At 39.6% G+C, this 22,557-nt stretch overlaps 1 protein-coding gene across 1 annotated transcript; it reads right to left on the reverse strand.

Annotated features, from left to right (window-relative positions):
* Positions 1-3,092: 3,092 nt before the first annotated feature.
* pip5kl1 (phosphatidylinositol-4-phosphate 5-kinase-like 1) lies at positions 3,093-22,332 on the reverse strand. The gene is made up of 10 exons (XM_053340508.1): positions 22,117-22,332; positions 11,170-11,220; positions 10,915-11,069; positions 10,378-10,502; positions 9,921-9,955; positions 9,775-9,830; positions 9,552-9,664; positions 9,129-9,291; positions 3,398-3,537; positions 3,093-3,340 (listed from the first exon to the last, which is right to left on the reverse strand). Exons 1-10 carry the CDS (start codon positions 22,330-22,332, stop codon positions 3,093-3,095), a joined length of 1,302 nt encoding a protein of 433 aa, XP_053196483.1.
* Positions 22,333-22,557: the final 225 nt, after the last annotated feature.

Here is a 22,557-nt window from a genome sequence, read left to right on the forward strand (position 1 = left end):
ACACTGATTTTAGTTAACACTTGCTTTAGAGAACGATCTCATTTCTGTCTTCAGAGAAAAAGTTATGCAAATACACAAACGCAAATGTGGTACGTTTTGTCCTGCAACTGATACTATTTAAAGAAAAATGGCATCCAAGAGTCAACCTTCTTCAACATTCTTATTTATTTTTTAAAGGAGAGTAGGTGGGTGGTACCGGCCCACTCTGCTGGCTGCTGGCTGAGGAGCTGATCTTCCTTATTACTTCCTGCATCAGATCACTCCTACTCACACATAGCTGATGTTATCTCTACCTATTCTGACAGAGTCTGTATAGCATGCACCGGGTTATTCACAAGGGTTACTGAGGTTAACCGTAACTGTAACCAAAGTTTACTTGACGTTAAGAGGGAATCAGGGATAGGTGTTAGTGCATGCAGGAGGGGAGACTGGAGGCATGCACCTGTCCTCACATAACTGCTGGGCCCAAAACACAAGCTTATGCAGCAGGGATATAAAATGCTAACTAGCATTACAACATACAGTACAATTGAGCTCTGCCCAGACCCATAACCTCTTACTATTGGTTGATCTTTACACTGGCTCCCAGTCAGTTCTAAAGTCTTTACACTGGCTCCCAGTCAGCTCTAAAGTCTTTACACTGGCTCCCAGTCAGTTCTAAAGTCTTTACACTGGCTCCCAGTCAGTTCTAAAGTCTTTACACTGGCTCCCAGTCAGTTCTAAAGTCTTTACACTGGCTCCCAGTCAGCTCTAAAGTCTTTACACTGGCTCCCAGTCAGTTCTAAAGTCTTTACACTGGCTCCCAGTCAGCTCTAAAGTCTTTACACTGGCTCCCAGTCAGCTCTAAAGTCTTTACACTGGCTCCCAGTCAGTTCTAAAGTCTTTACACTGGCTCCCAGTCAGCTCTAAAGTCTTTACACTGGCTCCCAGTCAGCTCTAAAGTCTTTACACTGGCTCCCAGTCAGCTCTAAAGTCTTTACACTGGCTCCCAGTCAGCTATAGAATAGATTTTAAAGTTCTGCTACTGGTCTACAAATCACTGGATGGTTTAGGTCCAGAATACATGAATGACATGTTAGTAGAATATAAACCCAGTAGAGCTCTGAGATCTACTGACTCAGGTCAGATAGTTGAGCCCAGAGTTCAAACTAAACATGATGAAGCAGCTTTTACATAACTGGAACAAACTAGCAGCAGAACTGAAATCATTTTTAAATCCAGGTTAAAAACATTTCTCTTCTCCTGTGCTTATGATTGAGCTCTTTTAAAGCACTTTACATTTTAATCTTTCATTTGCACTCTATGTCCTTTTAATAATTTTAAAGCTAATCATTATTTTATGCTGCAATCTTATATTTAATGCTCTATTCTTCCTATTTTTCAGCATTTTGTTTTTATTTTTTATATTTTTATTACTATTAGTGTGTGTGTGTGTGTGGGGGGGGGGGGGTCCCCCTTGATGGAGATTGCCCTTAGGGAATAAGACATGTCAATTCATATTCAGGTCTGGTTCATGCTTGTCGGTGGATGTGTTGCCTGTGTGAGATGATGAAAGAGCAAAGGAAGGAAACTGACACCAAATAAACAGCCTTAAGCAGCTCTGCTCCTACACACCCTTTATCCACAAGGCAAATGTTTCATCACATGCTTTTCCCAGTATTTGCAGACATCAGGTACAGGCATGTATGGTGTGAAAGTTGAACAGCAAGAAAATAGTACTGTAAAGCTGCCAATCAACAAAAGTAACACACAACCTCTGAGTCACTACTCGGCCATTTACACATGAGCACAGACATCTGACTCAGTGGTAACAAAACATTTTTAATTCAAGTTTGTGATCTTTTTCTGTATGTTTCAATGCTAAAGGTGAACGGTAAAACTCATTTTCTAAAGAGCAACTGTTGAATTTGAGACAAAATAACAAATCATAAAAAGCGATTACATGCCCTTTGTTTCAGTATATGCTTTTCTTCAGGGTGAGGAGAAAGCACAAGTCTTTACACTTTAATGAAGAATACTGTATCATCAACACAAGAAGTTTAAATCAAGAAGAGGAGATTAAAATGAAGCTAAACTGAAGGTTTCTGGCACTAAAACCAGACAACATTGTAATGAAAAATTGAATTTCTAGTGTATTAGGTGAACCTCTGGCTTGTTTCAAAACTTACATTGTACATATTCTATAGCACTTCATTCAACATTTCTCAATTAGACCCTGATCAGTTGGTTGTCTAAAGAGGCACTATTGTGATGTAAACCATCTCAGAATGTCCTTCATTCCATTCATGCTTGTGACACATACATCTGTTCAGTGTGGTTGAATGGTTTTCAGTACAGTTAAACTGGGCATATCTAAACAAACAAATTCTTCTCCAGATGGCACTTTCACCACAAAATATGTGAGTGAACGTTCCCATGTCCAAGCCAAGCCACCAAGGTACCAAGGAAACAATGGAAACAACATGTTTACCAATTCAGACCAACCCAACTATAAATTTGAAAAGTGTGTGGACTAGAAAGTGTACACCATTGACTCTGGTGCCAGTTGGGCTAAATCTTCTGTTTTCTCATTGGGTTATTTCAAACCTAAGATCTCTGCTCCTTTAAGTCTGTGTCCATGATGTAAAATTCGACATCTACCTACATCAGTATGCTCGTCCACTGAATGTCCACTCTGGCACACCAGGACTGGCAGAGCTGTGTCTTGCATTCAAAAAAAGCATGACCATGTGCATTTACGGTTGCTATAACTAATCTTTGACAGAAATGATTTGCAGATGAATGCGCATCATGAATTTGCATCTGAATCTCATTCACAGAGAAGGTTTATTATTGTTTCTCTACTTTGAAATCATAGCTCATTAAACTCAAGCTGCCTTCAGCAACTTGGAGTCAACACCAGTGAGAATGAACAGGATGAGTCCTGAACATATGGAAAGACAAAAGGATCGGAACCATGGAACAGGTGTACAGTATATAAACATGTTTCTTGTTACATGCGTGTGTGCATGGGTGTAGACTTTGGTCGACATGCGGTTGTTTGGACATGCTCAGTGTGACAGTGTCCCCAACTCATTTCAGACCTACAGGGTCTACTTGGTATGGTCCTGAACCCACTGACATAGCCTGAGGCAGTAAGTCTGTGGACTGACAGTGGAGAAGGTTCGGCCTGGATGTCTCAGTCTCTTCCACCAATGCTCCAACCTCTTCTTAAAACTATAAACTGTGAAAATGTCAATGATGCCGATGAAGAAGCGTTGGTCAGGCCCATCGATGATGTGCAGAGGATTCTTTAAGTTGGGCAGTAAACGACGGTTTTGGGCCCTGAAGTCTGGAAGCTCTGCTGCCTCAGTGTCTGGCCTGGCATGCTCTGGGCACATATGAAGATTACCACCACTTGGTGCATCTCCTGCCTGCGTTTGCATCAAACAACTGGCATGTGTTTCAGATAAAAGCAAAGTGGAGTCATCTTCTGGGACTGACCCTGGAACAGCAGCAACACCTGTGTGGATAGGGCTGGAGCCTGGATTCACAGATCTGAAAGAATTCATTTACAGGAAAGAGAATGGTAAATGGACTGTAGTCTTTTTGATCACTCAAACACTTTTATACACACATTCATACACTGATGACAGTTGCTACCATACAGGGTACCAACCTGTTCATCAGGAGGAGACTATTCACACACATTTATACACAGTCGGTGCAGTCATCAGGAGCAATTTGGGGTTAAGTATCTTGTCCAGGGACACATCAACATGTGGACTAGAGGAGCCAGGAATCAAACCGCCGATCTTCCAATTGGTGGACGACCGCTCTACCTCCTGAGACACAGTCACCCAAGTGATTCATGTTCTTGTGTTTACAAAGCTAACAAACTGTTTATCCTCCAAGACATGCATCTACAAGGTTGGGCTTTTTCTTGAGGGATCCATACATTTTCATTTTGGTGACCCCCGCCCATGAAGTAGTGAACCTAACCTCATAAAGCAGGATACCTGTGTAAAATTAGTAATATATGAACTTCAGAACAGATTATTTTGTTCTTATTTTCTTATTATTATTAATACATTTCCCTTTTATGATTCCTTTTCATATTTGTGTGTGTGCGTGTGTGTGTGTGTGTGTGTGTGTGTGTGTGTATGTGTATGTGTATGTGTATGTGTATGTGTATGTGTATGTGTATGTGTGTGTGTGTGTGTGTGTGTGTGTGTGTGTGTGTGTGTGTGTGTTCCATGATGCTGAAAAGGATTGACATGATTATTTTCAATCACTACATTCACGGTTCACTTCCCTGACACAAGGACTTTTATTGCATATCACACACCTGTCTATCTGCTCATCTTCAAATAAAGGCAAAATGCCAAAAACATTGTGTGAGGTAAACCTTCAGAAGAATCTAGGGGAAAAAATAGTTTTACGTCCTGCAATATTATTCATGATGTATGATTTCAATGAATGTGTTTTTGCTTCCTTAACACAAGCACCTAAACGCACCACTAAGAACAAACACTCCAAGCTGTATGACCCACACATACAAAGTGATTATACAGTATGACCATGCAACAATTAGATCAATTTTAAAGAAAAGCTTGCCCCCTCCTGGAGAAAGATTTTGTGCATAGAAGCCCAAATTTGGTTGGTGATTCTAATGCCAGTATTCCATCTTATACACTGATCTTAATGATTGTATATTTAATGAGTTTGTTGGCTTACTATGGGTAAAATGCATGAAGTACTTGATATTACTGCAGGACGTCCCATGATTTGGGGAATCTCACATTAGTTTACGTAATTGGTCAATGGTGGCAAACAAACTAACAAAAACGAAAAAAAAAAAAGTTTTGTAAAAGAACTGAGCTAATTTCTCTCAGTTCTCTTCCTATCTCTTTTCATATCGCTGTTTTGACGACTATAACCACAAATAGTGAAGTGTAGTTTTATAAGTCCAATGTGGCCAGCTATTTGTACAAAATCACATTTAATTGAGTGAACTTTCGTAAATGGCTCTGAGCACATTTTGAGCAAACATTTGAAACTATTTTACAGGAAGACAAAATATGTAATAATGTTAAAATATTGATTTTATGACATATATTTACCATATAATAATAATAATAATAATAATAATAATAATAGATATATATGCAATTAAAGCAGGGATGCAGGATTAAAAGTGAAGGAAAAGTCATTTTCATTTGATGCAGCTCTTTATGAGCTGCATCTTTATTGGTAGAAGATCTGCAGAAATATCACCAGAATTCTTTGGGTGCAATAAAGTAAAAATAAAGATCAAGAAATTCAGATGTAATGAGTACACTATGCGTATCTCAGCCTGACCCCTGCTGCCAACTCCAGCCCACACTGTCTGTTCTCAGTCCAACATGCATATTGAAAGTGTTAGGGTATTTCCATATTAAGGCTCAAGCATGGGCCTTGTTTACAGTAAAGGCAGCACTAGCATCTTAGCAAACAGACATACTGTCTCTCTCTTTGAGACAGTGAAAATAATTGTGGTGTTCTAGGAAAAGCAGGAGTCACTTTGATAATGGGTGGAGCAGCTTTGCTGTGGTAACCAAGATCAGAAGATGTCTGACTACCTAAACACAGGGTAACCATGTTTCTTTGTTTGTAGAATAACAAACCAACAGGCTCATTCTACAGAGGGTTAGGGTTAGGTTAGGGTTAGGTTCCTCAGAATCGTCGAGGCATCATTTATCAGAAAGTATATTGATAATACTTTCTGTCTTGGCCAAGCTTCAATAGCATTTGAGATTCTGACATTTTCTGTTTCAACAAAAGCTTAACGTGAACGTCCTCAGGAAGGCATCAGGTTTAGTGAATGTACCAAATAAACTGGCAAGTGGAAGTAGTAGTAGTAATTGTTGTGAAGTTTGGTGTAATAAAGTAAATAGGTAACTTTGATAAAAAAAAACAAAAGGACCTTTTACGTATTGGCACGCCCAATTTAAGATTGCATTTGACATGTGGGAATTATTTCTCTCTCTGACTTAGACTCAGAAAAACAAACACACATGGCTTCAAGCTCAGTACTTATTAGAACTACTCCTAACAGCAAAGCCAAACTTGTGAACCTGCATGAGAATGTGTGTCATGGAAGTGAGTCAAAATAAACTGAACATTGTTGGTTTGGGTTCATGGGACTTAATGACAATAATGTTTTAATGAAACAATATATTTCTCATTTTTGTCTTTAACCTTTGAATGTAAATATGATTCAATTAAATCATCCTGTCACATCCTATCTGTAGTTTCTGTTGTGTTTTAGTTCCTGTCTTACTTTTTCTCCTTGTGTGTGTGGTTATTTTTACTTCCTATGTTTTCCTGCCTTAGTTGATTTCCTCATGTGTTTCACCTGTGTCTTCTTTTACTCACGTGTGTGGCCTGTGTAATCACAGCTTGTGTATAGGTTTTGGTTTTCGGTTCAGTGTCTGTTCGATCCTGTTTGATTTGTGCATGTTTTGGTCCTGTTTGATTTTTGTCTGAACGCAAGCCTTTATTAAAGACATTTTCTTTAACCTCACTTAGCACTGTTTGTGTTCTCTACGTTTGTGTTCACCTGCTCTACTTTCCATTCATGACATATCAGTTCTGCCACTATCATACAGAGGATTTATTGGAAATATTTGAGAAAGATAAATACTTTGGTATAGTTTGAATTGTGATAACTCCATTGATCCCTTAACTTTTCCTCTTAGTACCATCACAAAGTCAAAATTTCCCTCCGTCCTGTCAGTCCAAGATTTTGGTTTATAGTTGAGTGACAAATCAAGGTTGGCAAGATGAGCAATTCAAAAATATTTTAAAAACTAGTTTTAAAAGCAGCATCAGGTTTGTTAAAATGTACATTTAGTATTTTTGTTGCTTTTATATCATTGAAATGACATTTGCACCATTTTTTACCAAAAGTAAGACTGAATGCTCCTGAAAATGTCAAATGGTGTAACCACAAAAGAATGATAAATATTCAATATTGTATCACCTACAGTGTATTTAAGTGGACTTGTACTAATAATAAAATATAAATGTTTCCTGATCTCCATGATTCTCCAGATGAAATGTAATATTTAGAACAATAGTATTCCATTAGCTTTATTTAATATAAAAGTTATAATGTAAGATCATGCCAAACTAGTTGATATGGTGTTTTATTGACTATTTACTGTTTTTAAGCAAGTTGAATGATTTGGTACAAAGTTTTTATGGTTACACCACTTAGACATTTTTGCCATAATCCTCTAATATATTCTCTCTAAATGGATTAAAAACAGAAGTTTGATGCTGGGTCCACAAAAAAAGAATGTGTGAAAGTTATTCATATGTTTATTTTCACATATTAACCCTTTAAATTTAAACTAAACCACATGGACACAAAAAACCATCACTGATCTGTATACAAAACTGATGACGTTCCTATCAGCCTCAACTGTAGTTTGTGTAGTTTTTTTAGTTAATGTTAACATGCTAACACACTAAACTAAGATGATGAACATGGTAAACATTATACTAGCAGCCACCACCACCACCACCACCCTTAAAATAATAAGCAAGTACAGTTAATGGGTGGATGGATGTAAAATCAAAGCCCACATCCCCTCCTCCCTGCTGGGCTCACTGGACCCCCTACAGTTTCCATACAAACAAAACAGGTACCATCACCACCAGGGTCACATATGTGAGAAAGCTGTTTGTGGACTACAGCTCAGCAGTCTCAGTCTGCCCTCTCGGCCCCATCATCAAGCTCAAGGACCTTAAACTCAGCAGTTCCCCATGCAGCTAGATCCTGAACCTCCTGACAAACAGCCAAGTCCGAGTCGGTACGTCCTCTTTACCAATGACCAATACCAATATCAATGTGGCACCCCACAACTCCAATATCATCCACCGCCATTTACTGTAGATTATGGGCAACGTCACCATCACTAGCTGGAACATCACCATTATCAGCTTTATCGGTTTCGGCCTGATCACCAGTAATGCTGAGTCATACTGAGTCAGTGGTGAGAGCAGGAAACTGAGGAGTGTCCTCTCAGGCTGCATCACTGTCTGGAAATCATCAGAGCTGCTCAGTACATCGCCACATCTGAACATCCATCCACCACCTCCAGAGAAGCACGAGGAAAGCTGCAAAACATCAAGGACTCAAACAACCCCAGCTACAGACTCATTACTGCTATCCTCTCTCTCTCTCCCTCCCTCCCTCTCTCTAGGTCGCCCACCTAGTGTCCGGTGCTGCTTGACGTTTCTTCCTGTTTCTTCGCTGTTGCCAAGTGCTGCTCATGGAGGAATGTTAGCTGTCTTTAAATGAAAGAGTACAGTCTAAAAAAGTGCCTTGAGATGACTTCTGTACATTCTATAAATAAAGATTGATTGATTGATCATCAGAACCACACTGGACCCTCACCACACCAGCTTGAAGGGTTTTACTTAGTACCTGCAGTGGAGACCCACCACATTAATATGAATGCATATGTAGAATAATTGCACTTGTTGAAAGTTATTATTTAGGTTTATGTTTTGAACACTTACATCCCAGCCGGGTTAGAAGGAAAAATACATTGATTATAAATAAAGTTCTTCCCTTCTCGGTAATATTTAGGGTATCAATCACATATTTGTAACTCAAGCACAATCCTGCACTTGCACACAGTTTGCAATATAATGTTTATTTGTATTTTTTTAATTTCATCTCTTATCTTTCTCTGTCTTTATCTTTCTCTCTTTCTTATCTCGCTCTCCCTTTATCTTTCTCCACCTGTATGTGATGGTAAAAGTATCTTGAATTGTGAAAACGTTAGCACACAGCTGTTAGCATTTAGCTCACAACACAGCTGTGCCTGAGTACATCCTCACAGAGCTGCTAGCATGACCATTTACTAGTATTGTTTGATAACCCTAAACCTAAACCTAATCCTACATGACTTCAACAATTAATACTTAAAGTTTAACCACTTTTGCACTGATCGACTTATTGATATTCTTTTCATGACTGTATGTCTTAATCTGATACTAGTGTTAATAGTGCTAAAAACAGCGTCACACAGGCCACAAAATGTTAACACGACACAAGCCATAAAACGTGATAAATACAACTAGGGGACACTGACTTTTTGGTTCTCATGATGAGAGTAGCGAAGGACAGGCTCTGGTGGCGCTCATCGTGTTGTAAGGGCTGATGGGCCAGGAGGAAACTGTAATCCAGCACGTTGAGCCTTTGGAGGAAGTGTGTGTCGATCTCCACCTGCCGCACGAGCCAAGGACGCTGCTGGTCTGGGCGCGCGCACACACACACACACACACACATACAAATACAACACTGAACATTACTGTTATATACAAAGATGTACACTAATTCTCAACATGTTACAGTATTGATTTAAATTAGATGTATGCACAGATGTATTTTGGCATCTAGAAACAGAGTACAGATTGGACTGTAGGGGGAGCAATAATTTTATTCTTCTTATTGTTATTATTACACAGTGGTTTATGAGTCACAGCACACACTAAACATCACTGTGTTTCCTTACCCAGAGTGATGTACTGGCCTTCAAAGTTAAGATCTTTGAGAACCACAATAATCTGGCTTCCCTCTGGTGCAGGTTCCGTCCAGCGGCTCACCTCACAGCCTTTAATGTCGTACCTGGCGACACACACGGAACGCACGTAAAAGTGTGCAAAGAGGTCCCTGGTTCTGTACTCATCACACTCATTTGCTTTGTATTCACACAGGGAAAAGCCAGCCGTTCTTACCTTGCATTGATTCGGTCATCAGGATAAAACACACTTTGCATAACAATGAAGTACTTCTGCAAATGACAAGTGTGAATTGTTTTTTTTTTATAACATTGTATAATTATAGTGTTACATAGTAAAAAGTGGTTAGATTTGATGAGTACCTTTCGCCTGTGTGGGATTTTGATCCTGTGAACACCTTGAAAAAAACAGTGAGAAATGTCTCAGTCAATTGCAACAAATGTGACTTAAAGCGATCAACACGTTTGGCATATGTGCGTCATCTTGCTCAACAAAATAAGAGTCCACAACAGGAGCAGGCAATCGTTTTCCACAGAGGACCCCATCAGAAATCTGATAAAGTGGGTCTGATAAAGTGTGTGTGCGGGTGTGTGTGTGTGTGTGTGTGTGTGTGTGTGTGGGGGGGGGGGGGGGGCATAACATTGAGATTTTTTTTGGCGTTTCCAAATCACACATTTGAATATACACACATTTTCAGCACATTCTCACTCTCATTCTGTTTAGATATCTTGATCAAATCCAGTTTGGCATTTCCCGTGTGTGTGTGTGTGTGTGTGTGTGTGTGTGTGTGTGTGTGTGTGTGTGTGTGTTTGTGTGTACCTAGGAACTTGACCAGTAGTGAATGGGGGTATTTCTTCAAATGCTCCATGTATATCTTCAGGTTGGCCAGAAGAAACTTGATTTCCCTTTTGTTCTGGGTCTTCAGAAAGAAGCGCTTATCATTTCTGGAAGTTGAAAAGCACAGAGTAAGTCTATAAAAGAGAAACTGTAAATGTAACCATTGCACTATAAAAAGTTGTTATTTCACCACATTTTATCTATGATTTACCAATTCCTAACAACAGTCTACCAGACAAAATCATATAATTCCTCATTCAGCTTTAGAATGGCAAACAACTTTCTGTAAGATAATATAAGCAGTCCTGTGTACACTGAAGTACACTACCATGATTATATATGTGTAAAGTGATTTTTAGTTACACCTTGGCATTGTGTTGGATTTAAGGCTAATGTTATGAGATTAGAGTTAAATTCAGGGATTATAGGGTTGAGCAAATAGGATTTAAGGCTAAAATACAATACGTCATGAAAACAGTGGAACAGTTGTGTGTGTGTGTGTGTGTGTGTGAGACTCACGTCAGGAAGAAGTCGGCCTTGCTCTTGGAGTTGCTGATGAACTGGAGGTAGCAGTTTTCGGAGCAGAGTGACTGCTGATACTCTTGCTCTGTCATTCCTAGAGAGCTGCGTAGACTGGCAAACACCGGGCCTGCAAACGTCTCCATTGCAAAATCCTGCACACACACATATACACACACAACTAAATAAACAGCTGCTTACATTCAACGTATTAGTGATTTTTTTTGTTATTAAGACACAAAGGCATCCACCTACCTTATGAATCTGAGTGACCTCTAATCTGAAATCATCATCTGACACTTCATTCTAGAGTGGGGAAAAAGCAAAGATTAAATGTATGTATGTGTGTATATATATGTTTAAGCTTGGGTAAATGATTTGCCTTCCTATATACATAATTATAAGGAAGGGACTGAGATTGGAAAAGTAGTGGTATTTTGTATTCAGTACTATAATCCCTGAATTTAACTCTAATCTCATAACATTAGCCTTAAATCCAACACAATGCCAAGGTGTAACTAAAAATCACTTTACACATATATAATCATGGCAGTGTACTTCAGTGTACACAGGACTGCTTATATTATCTTACAGAAAGTTGTTTGCCATTCTAAAGCTGAATGAGGAATTATATGATTTTGTCTGGTAGACTGTTGTTGGGAATTGGTAACACCTCCTCCGCTGGAACACCTCCTCCTCCCTTTCCCGCTCCCCCGGTGCAAAAGTTGTTTTTTTTGGTGTTTTTATGTTGTAAAATGTGCTTATATGTGCTCATGTTGCTGAGGTTTTTTTCCCGTTCCCACACTGTACTCCCGAGAGCACAGTCTGGATGCTGCTTTTTTTTATCCCCCTCTCTCCTTGTTTTTCTTTCCCCTTTTCTCCCCTCTTTATTGTGCTCAGTCATCCGGTTCTGTCTCGTTATGTATTGTATGTTGTATATGTACGGACGGGTGATTGCTGTAATTTCGCTATACTTGTACTTGTACTTGTTATAGTGACAAATAAAGCTCTATTCTATTCTGAATCCTTTTATTTTGACACACTTGATTAAAATAGCATTGCATTTTCCTAGTCAACACTTACAGCATTCATTTCAATCATTTGCAAACATGCTGACACAAATTCATTTTGTTTTCTCTGTTTTTCTTCTTCTTTCGAGATGTCTATAGAAATTGATTCAATTTGTTAATTTATAAAGAGTTTGAGTCCAAAATCTGCTTCTAATAACTAGACAAAACTACAACAGAACTACTACATTGCATCTTCTTAAATATAAAATTTGCATTTTATTTCTAAGTAGTAGTTTTAACATCCTGAGCCACAGGCATTACTAACAGGTAGACCACAACACAATTAAAACTAGAAAGATCACCATATGGACCACCACATGTATTATAAGAGCTGGATATTGAACCAAAAATAGCACCCATTCAATTCTATAAGAATTACTCAGCTGGTGTTTACGCCAAGAAAAGTTGTCAAATGGTGTAACCACAAAATAATGATAAATATTCAATATTTGATCCACTTACAGTGTATTTAAGTGGATAATGTAAGATCATGCCAAACTAGTTGATATGGTGTTTTATTGAGAATGTACTGTTTTTAAGCAAGTTGACGTTTTTATGGTTACACCACTTAGACATTTTTGCCATAATCCTCTAATATATTCTCTCTAAATGGGTTAAAAGCAGAAATTTGATGCTGGGTCCACAAACAAAGAATGTGTGAAAGTTATTCATACGTTTATTTTCACATTTTAACCCTTTAAATTTAAACTAAACCACATGGACACAAAAAACCATTACTGACCCCTTTATATACAGTCTATGGGTCATACTGAAGAGCTGAGTGACTTTCAATGCAGGCCATCTGTGCAAGAAGTCAGTTTGTAAAATTTCTCCACTTTACCCGCTACTGTAAACACTGTTATTGTGAGTGGAGCAGTAGATAAACTACAAGCTGGTAGATGATATAAACTCAGATTGCTGAGGTTTGCACTGCATGGAAATGGTTTATTCTTGGTTGCGACTCTCACTACCAAGGTCCAAACTGTCTTGGAAAACTGTCATTATTATCATTATCAGTGAATGTGTGTGACAGCAACACTGAATTTATATCAGTAAGATATGTAAAAAAAAAAAAAAAAGTTTAAAAAGGGAAGGGTTAATAATGCTCACATCACTGTATGTTCCACATCAAAAGGTGTGTGTGTGTGTGTGTGTGTGTGTGTGTGTGTGTGTGTGTGTGTGTGTGTGTGTGTGCGTGGATTGTGTTTTTACAGACAACAGACAGAACAGTCATGAAATAACGTGCTGAGTCAGCGGGTTGTGTTTGGCTGGGATTAGGTCTGAAGCAGCAACAGCCGGGTGAACACTGCATTCCACACACAGGTTTAAGGCCTCGTTCAGAAGGAAATACCCCCATTCAACTGTGTGTGGTTTTTTTTTAGTTTTTTTTTTTTACATTTGTACACAAGGGAGTGAAAGAGCTGCTGTGATGATAACCTGGTTATTATCATTATTGTCATTTGTTAAATTTTGAATCTCTATGCTGAAGTTGAGGATGACACACAAAAAATGTATGGATACATGGTAAATGTTTAGGCTTGTTAACAATTTGCATCACACACTGTTTATTTGTCACTGCATGCAAGAGCTAACTTCGTTTAATCTGTTACTGTACATCATTAGGATACAGTGCTGTCATCCTGGACAGCACCTCTGAAGCCCATATCAATTATGTTATTTGGTCTGCTTACTTCCATCAATCACCTCCATCCTTCCTGTTAGCTCATTTCCTGTCTTTGTTCACTCCCTGGTTGTTCAGAAAAGCAAGGCAGACATGTTGTGCATGCTCTGAATGTAATCTGCCTCCGTACGCTAAAAAGCATCATAGAAGCAATGCTGTAAGTTCATTTATTTAATGTTAAGGATGTTAAAAAGAGATAAATAGTAATGTTTTGATAAAAAGTAGATTTGATAAGTGGTTAAAAATGAGTAGACATTTTAATTTCTACTTAAAGTGCATACAGTGATGCAAATCTGTGTTTATGGTCGTGCAATGTCATATTTAGTTAAAAACACAGATGCTGAATATTTAGTATGGTTTGTTCACAGTTTTCACCAGCATGTTAATGAAGAGGTGTGACGGTAAATGGTTGACCCTACTACAACTCTGTCTTCATTGGTGATGGTTTAACTTGGTGTGTAGTCAGAGTGTCGACTCGACACACTGCACGAGAACACTACAAGCCGCTCATATCATAATAAGCAAAACTCCCTCTATAGACCACATCACTTCATTGGCTCCCTATCAAACTTCCACATCAATGATAGCTGATTTCTATTGTTTGATGTACTGTAGTTGTTGTTTTATGCGTGTCTTGTAAGGTGCTTTGAATAAAATGCATTATTATTACATGTTTACACAGAAGGAGGACTGTGGATTTAGTCCTCCTTCCATTGTAAACATTATGGAGAGATCTTTGTAGTGTAAAATCTGGGTGATAAATACAAACAATGGACCATATTGTATCTGCTTAAAGGGTACTTTATTATTGATTATTATTCACCAAAGATAATCAAGATTGAGGGCATTATGATAAAAGAAGAGGTGTATGTGATTCTGCACTTACTGAGTCAATAAGCTCATTTGATCTGATAAAAATGCATGAATTATATGTGATTAAATGTTTTACACTTTTATTATTATTATCATTTAAAAAGAAAAGAATGCAGTAACAAAAGTCACAAAACAGTATTATAATTGAGATAGTGTATAACTCAAAGTAAGTGGGCATCAGTCAATGAACTGAAGTAACCTCTGTACAACCCACTGAAGTTTCAAGGCCACCCACTGAATAAACTCTGTGCACCTGCGATGAGATCGATGCCAAGAAAGTTGTTTTGGAAGGAATCTGATTGGTTGAAATTCACGTGGGCAAAGGGGATTCCCCGCGATGGGCAGCAAAATGATCATTATAAAAGGAAACATTTATCTAAAATCATTGTATCATTTCTACATAGACGCTGTCTGTGTTGTTTTGGTTCCGAAGATGTTTGTTCGTCGACGAATAAAACTCTAACTGCATTCAGCTGGACAACTCTTGGTGATTTTTCTGTTTGGACCTTTTTATACTTTAACTTTGTAAAATAACGACTTATAGGACTGTTATCTTTGATACGACATCTTCTAATGGTCAGTATGAACAGGAGGAATCATTACAATGAGGCTCCTGACTGTTGTTTTATGACCATTATACCTTTAAAATAACTTTTTTATGCTATATCTCTAAATATTAAACCATCACAAATCAAAATTATACAAGGAGTAATTAATTGACTGTGTTTGCAATTTATGGCATCATGTCAACTCTTTCATAATGGTAGTGTATGATCAAATGCTGGTTGGCACACTATCTTACTACTGTACAACACCTGTACATACTTGTGATTAATATAACTCATCCTACTGGTTTCTGATGAAAACTGATGGGATGTCAACATCAACAGTGAAGTACAGCTGAAGGTTATATGAGGCATCATTAGTCTCAGTGGGAATTTTCCAAAGTTCCAGTCTTATAGTACAAAGTTCCCTTTTCTGTTTCCAAACACAGATTGGGTATTGATGATACAAGTAGGTGTAAACCTGCTATGGCATTATTGCCTGCAGGGTAAGGGGGGATTTGTCTAGCATAGGTATCCTATTTTTTGTTTTCATTTACCTTTAAGTGTGTCAATGTGAAATTTAAATGTAAGTTTATACTTTCTATTTTAATTGTAACACATTTACCTAGTCACCTTGCTTAAAATCTAAGAGAAAGGCACACACAAACTTTAAGTAGGCTACATCCATGATGTGATATCTGTTGCCAGCACTCAGCTGGGCCTGCTACATGAAAGACACAAACACAAAGACAAAGTCTCTCTCTTCGCCCCGCTATAGTTTGAGTTCAAATGATATATTAACAAGTGTGTTCATTAATAATTAATGAGTGTGATTTGTTGTTTAAATCTAATTTACACCATTTAATATAAATACATTCTTAAATACATTTGTAATAGTGTCTGGTGTTTTACATTCATATTTTGTATATATATTTATACTAAACATAATGTAAAATAATGGAAATTATTAAGGATAATTCCACTGAATAACTTACATGATATGAGTGCACACATACCAATCATAGGTGAAAACAATGTTACATTTGGCTGAATTATAAAAGCCAGACGTAGTGATGAATGAAGAGCCGTTTGGGATGTGAAAGAGCTGAACTGAGCCAAATAATATGGCTCATTCAAAAGAGCCGGAAATTCTATTACTAGACTACATTATTGTCAATGATCTGGTTATTACAGAAAATGAAATTTACAATAATGTCTCATCCACAAATGATTCATTCATTGATATTTCCTGTTTATCCCTGCTGCTGCTAACCCTAACCCTAACCCTTCCACACAGTTACACTGCCACTCTGCAAATATGTGACAGTCACAGCAGAGCCTGACAGTGAAGACATTTTGTTAAAGGCCTGTTGTCTCCTCATAAGTGAAGCAACAGTAGACAGCTGTGTTGTCTGTAACAAAGCAACTTTGTTAACGAGCAAAGTGGCCCAAAATGCAGAAAAATGAAAATATTTTAAAATATACAAATACAAAGTTTTGTCCATTGAGGCTGTTCTGGGTCAAATTTGAGCCCTATCTATTGCCATGTATTTTAGTTAAAATGAGTAGTTAATATTGTGTTTCATAACTCAATGTCAGTAAATATTATACAGTTACTATTGAACTACAAAAGGGTTGCGAGCCTGCTCAGGTAGAGTAAATTAAAGTTTTGAATGGGATGGTTGGGTTTTAGAGGTGTGGAACAAGGAAGCAGCTGTCACCATGGCGATGGCTAGCCACCTAGGTATCTATATGCTATATTGTGGAGTGTGATAAATGAGGAGACAGGAGACGGAGATGCGTCGAGTCAGCTTTACTCTCCACTTTTTATATTTAAACAACACTGTACAGCGAGTAAGGTGAAACTGCCACACCACGTAAACCCGGAACTAGTACCCCGTAAACGTCTCCCTTAAAGGTACAGTCTCTTGGTGAATGTCCCACTCAGTGTTTATGGTGAATGTCTCTTTCAGTGTTCACTGTGGGTCACCACACAGGCCCCCCCAGAATTCACCCATAATAACAGGGCCAGACCGAACTGGTACCCCAAATAGAACCAACACCCACCCACTAGTGCAAAACAGAACAGTCCAGCTCATAACAGTCCCTAGAAAAGTCAACGTGTAGGGGGGTGGACCAGGCGGCCATAATGGCTGCGCTTAACAGGAGAGGGGCAAAGGGCAAGGGGTAGGGCTGGGACTTGGGCCAAAACCTGAGCAGGGGCAGGGGAGGGGCCAGGGGCAGGGGAAGTGCCAGGCGCCGAGGCTGCCACAGGGGGGCGCCCTCGTTGTGGGGGCTGGGCCAGCTGAAGCGGTTCGCCAATGAGCAGGCTTGAGACGGTCTATAGCCACCCGCTCAGGCTTGCCTCCCATATCCACAACGAAGTTCTTAGACCCCCCCCCCCCCCACCAGGACACGGAAGGGCCCATCGTAGGGGGGCTGCAGCGGGGTACGATGGCCATCATCGCGGATGAAGACATACTTGGCTGACGGCAAATCCTTGGGAACGTAGGACTGGGGGAGGCCATGGTGAAACGTTGGAATGGGAACGAAAGCGTCGGCAATGTCCCGGGACACAGCACGATGGGAGGCAATGAAACCGCGCGCAAAGTCCATTGCTCTGTGGGTTATAGGCTGTGGTACGGTGGACCTTCACCCCCAGGCCGTGGGAAACTGGCGACGGCGTCCACCTTGGCAGGGAGGGGGATGGCCGAGGAAAGTGATGGATGACCGGCCAAACTCACACTTGGCCGGGTTGATGATGAGACCGTGCTCACTGAGCCGGCCGAACAGCTGCTGGAGATGCGTCAGGTGGTCGTCTGCGGACACGCTGGCCACGTGAATGTCGTCCAAGTAAACAAACAAGAACGGCATGTCTCACAGCACAGAGTCCATGAGGCGCTGAAACGCCTGCGCTGCACCCTTGAGGCCGAAAGGCATCCGTAGGAATTCGAAAAGGCCAAAGGGTGTGATGACTGCTGTCTTGGGGACATCCTGCGGGTGGACGGACTCCTGGTGGTAACCACGCACCAGGTCCACCTTCGAAAAGATGGTGGCGCCGGCTAGGTGGGCAGAGAAGTCCAGTATGTGTGGCACTGGGTACCCATCGGGGGTGGTGGCGTTGTTCAGGCGACGGAAATCACCACAGGGGCGCCAACCGCCATCAGCCTTGGTCACCATGTGCAGGGGGGCGATCGCGAGCTTGGCATAACTCAGCAGTATCCAACTCGCGTCCGGGTAACCAATGTGGAGTGTGATAAATGAGGAGACAGGAGACGGAGATGAGTCGAGTCAGCTTTACTCTCCACTTTTTATATTTAAACAACACTGTACAGCGAGTGAGGTGAAACTGCCACACCATGTATACCCGGAACTAGTATCCCGTAAACGTCTCCCTTAAATGGTGAATGTCCCACTCAGTGTTTATGGTGAATGTCTCTTTCAGTGTTCACTGTGGGTCACCACAATATCACATTTAATGCAGCTTTATGAGCTGCCTTGTCTTTTCCCTGTGAACACATAACATCTAAAACCATGAGAATGAGACATGAGGTATCTTTGACTTGTATATGTTGTTTCCTCCATTCTCCTATTGCACACACACTTCCTGTTAGGATGCACTTTAAGCCTGCACTGATTCACACTCACTATTTGAGGGTTTCACAGTCCACTTACACTCTGCACTACTTTGATTGGGATGACCATACATATGGCAACCCTCTACATTAGGGATTCATATTTTAGCCGAAAAAAAGGTCTTTTTAAATCCTGGGAAAAGAAGCAATTTTCCCTGGAATCCCAGGAAATAATATTTTTTAAAAGTCATAACACTAGCTAAGCCCTGGTCATTTCAAACAACCCTAAATGCAACAAGGAGACAGTATACATATATTAAGCATATATGGGTTCCCAATCTGACCTTTTTTGTGTACTAACACACACACGTGCTGCATGTTTTATGTGAGTGAACTGTCTGCCTACGTTTTCCTGAATGTATTTCACAAATGTTCTGTTTTTTCAAATAATGTTTTTTTCCCATCAGTAAATTTCCCAGGTATTGGGAAATGGTTTTGATAGGATTTCCCAGGAATCCTGTTTCCCCAAGGTTTAAATGCTACTACTGAGGGGTTAGGGTCCAGTTTGGGATCAGGCCCTAACCTGCACTTCTGTGTAGTCACTCTTTCCCCATGAGTCTTAGTTTTCTGTTTCATTTCTGTTGGATTCTTTGTCCGTTTTCGTCTTGTTTTGTCGAGTTTCGTTTCGTTTGCTCAAATCAACTCTGCTTGGTTCTCTTCTGCTCAGTGCTCTTTTGGTTTTTGTTACACGTTCCAAGGAAATAAAGCTTTTTTCGCTGCAGCCCTGCTTACAGTCTCTGCATTTGGGTTCAACTACTCTGCTCTCTCAGTTGTGACACATAGATAAAAGTCTCTTTTTCTGTTAGAAAAAGAAGAAAAACCACAACTTTGCTTCCATCAACGATGAAAGTATCATCATGGTCTGCACATTTCTTTGTGGTGTTTCATACAAAGTCATTTTACTATAGAATTTCACTAAAACTTTTACGATAAATGTCACTGTGATTTAGTAAGAGAGTCTTTTAATATACTGTTACCCTGAAGTAGTCCCATCTTCATCCTCACACATTCACTGTTTCACTGTGTGCAGGGCTCCATGTGTGTGAGAGACAGTGAGCAGGCCCACTTGACTACAACATTCAACACTACTTACCTTACTGTAAATTAAATAAATGCTTCTCAATTAAAAAGCCAATAAGAGTCATTTTAAATTTGCTAACGATGGACAGATGATGGGATAAATGGACTGTAATTAGATAGCACTTTTCTAGTCTGTTTGACCACTCAAAGCACTTTTACACTACATGTCACATTCACCCATTCACACACATTCACACACATTCACACACATTCACACACTGATGACAGGAGCTACCACACAGGGTGTTAACCTGTTCATCAGGAGGAAACATTAACACACACATTTTCATATACAGTTGGTGCAGTCATCAGGAGTAAATTGGTGTTGAGTATCTTGCCCAACGACACATCAACATGTGGACTGGAGGAGCCAGGTGGACGGGTCTACTTCCTGAGCCACAGCCTCCCCTGTGTTCATTAGTCATTAGTGTTGCAATGGTAGAGGTTCATTAATCAATAACTGTCAGTTATTGGGTGATGGAAAATGGCATTGTAATTCATACTACTAAATCCATACTCAAAGCATTCAGCCATTCAATTATAGAAGCATAAAGGTTCTGTCTTTATTTTGAATAGATCTATAGATTGTCACTGTTAACTTTCCAGTTACTTTACTATCTATGTTTGTGCCAAACCGCTGCTACAAATGTGCCAAAAAGTTAGATTGTACCTTTACTTAAAGATTTTCAGGTAATGGTGATTTTGAGAGTCTCCAACAGTCAGCGAATACTGAAGTCGACCCTGATGGTTTCAAAGTCCACCAAAGCAACTCCTGCTTTTTGTGCTATTTGTCTATACAGAATAGTTAGTTTCTGCTTCTTCTGTCTCCTTATCTGTTTGCACATTCTTGGTTATGCAAAAGCTAAAGTCACCATGAACTTAAGATCATCCTGAGTGATATAAATCTAGATGCTGTCAAATATAATCTTTATATGCTTGGTTATTTTTTGCTGTTGCTTCTCCATATCTTTAAACAGCAAACACACAATGTTGTCACTGCAGCTTGAGAAACTCCATGCCATTGGCTACTAGCCAGTGTTGTTTCTTGGCAAAGAGAACACGAAAGGAAACAAGTGTGAAATATTAACCCCTCGCTGCACACACTGCCTATGCTCAGGAAATCAAAGAGTAAGTAGAAGATCAGGTGTTAAAGGAAATGTTTACCCCTAGAGCTCAAATTCAGTCATCAGCTCATCACCTCCTTGGCAGTAGAAACTTGGCATAGGTTTTCATTTTCATATAACAAACACAGAGTTTGTTACAAATCTGGATCCGCTCCTTTCAAAACAAATGAAGTTATGCTGGCCTCTTCTTTCTATTCAAATCTAGCAAGACAACAACTTGTGCTGGTATTTAGACTTGTAAGACCTGACAGACAACTGCCTCTGAACCACTTTAATTTTATCTGCATAGTATTGTGAGGTGGGAAAGTAATTACATGAGATTTGTGGAGAAAGTGATTTGTGTGAGAAAGTATGAATGTGTTTCATAGCGAAGTACCTTTAACTGAGTGATCATATAACTTATTGTTGTTATTGATCTGGAATGAGGCGGCCATCTTTACTTAAGTTAATAAAACAGATCATTCACATTAGATGGCTGTGTCTCAGGAGGTAGAGCAGTAATCCACCAATTGGAAGATCAGCAGTTCGATTGTCAGCTCCTCCAGTCTACATGTTTATGATACTAACCCTAACCCTAACCCCTAATTGCTCCTGATGGCTGCACCAACTGTGGATAAATGGTTAGTCTCCTCCTGATGAGCAGGTTAACACCCTGTGTGGTAGCTCCTGTCATCAGTGTATGAATGTGTGTGAATGGGTGAATGAGACATGTAGTGTAAAAGTGCTTTGAGTGATCAAAAAGACTAGAAAAGCTCTATATAAGTACAGTCCATTTACTATTACCATTCACATTGATTCATTCAAACTATCTGTTCCTGAAGACAGTCTGAATGAATCAACAATAGCTGAATTCAGGTTAAGTTTAGGCACAAAGACCACTTAGTTAGAGGTTAGGAAAAGGACATTAAGGAAGTAACATTAGTAACTTTATCATTTAAGTTGCTAATGTCACTTCCCTTAAGTTAGGCAACCATTGTCCGGCATGGCAACAGAAACACCATGACAAAAAAATTGCAGTTGCAGTATGATGCAGCAAAGTCCACTTTTTACCACCTATCTATCTAGAAATCCACCCAATCCGCCATCTCCAAACATTGAATTGTATACCTTATAAAGTGCTCAGTGAATAGCTGTTAAATATCATGTACATGCAGTGTGATGATTGAAATGTCGCCTCTGCTGACCCGTACTCACTGTAGGTGGGTTGCTGATAGTGTTTTGGATGGCTGCTGCCAACCCTTCCTTCATCATGCAGGTCAGGCTGTAGAACTCATGATGTTGATCGATCTCAAATAAGCCCAGAAGCTTCCACTGCTGTCTCAGACCTCCCCACCTCCTCCTCTTCACAGTGCCGGAGTGCTGACGGTGACCCATGCCATGCCCACCTGCAGCCGCTGACTCAGCCGCCATCTGGAATACAGATAAATACATAATACATACATCTACAATTCACATAAATGCATAACACATACATCTACAGTCACTTTCACTTTCACTTTTTCATCTGAGCTCTTACTACTGTTTTCTGCGTGTTTGTGTGCTCTGTTTGATTTTTAATATGGATGAAACTCGCAGTACAAATTGAATGTATAATTAATATTATTATTACCTGACACGACTCTGTGATTGCAGACA

Source organism: Scomber japonicus, chromosome 19 (assembly GCF_027409825.1).
Source record: "Scomber japonicus isolate fScoJap1 chromosome 19, fScoJap1.pri, whole genome shotgun sequence".
In the NCBI taxonomy this organism is placed as follows: Eukaryota; Metazoa; Chordata; class Actinopteri; order Scombriformes; family Scombridae; genus Scomber; species Scomber japonicus.

Excerpts from the sequence above, each read along its gene's own strand:
- pip5kl1 (XM_053340508.1), bottom strand. The coding sequence starts at position 22,332 with ATGGCGGCTGAGTCAGCGGCTGCAGGTGGGCATGGCATGGGTCACCGT. Across the intron at positions 11,221-22,116 it reads CTATCAGCAACCCACCTACA|AATGAAGTGTCAGATGATGA; the intron begins GTGAGTACGGGT and ends TCCCCACTCTAG. Across the intron at positions 9,956-10,377 it reads ACTACTGGTCAAGTTCCTAG|GTGTTCACAGGATCAAAATC; the intron begins GTACACACAAAC and ends GTTTTTTTCAAG.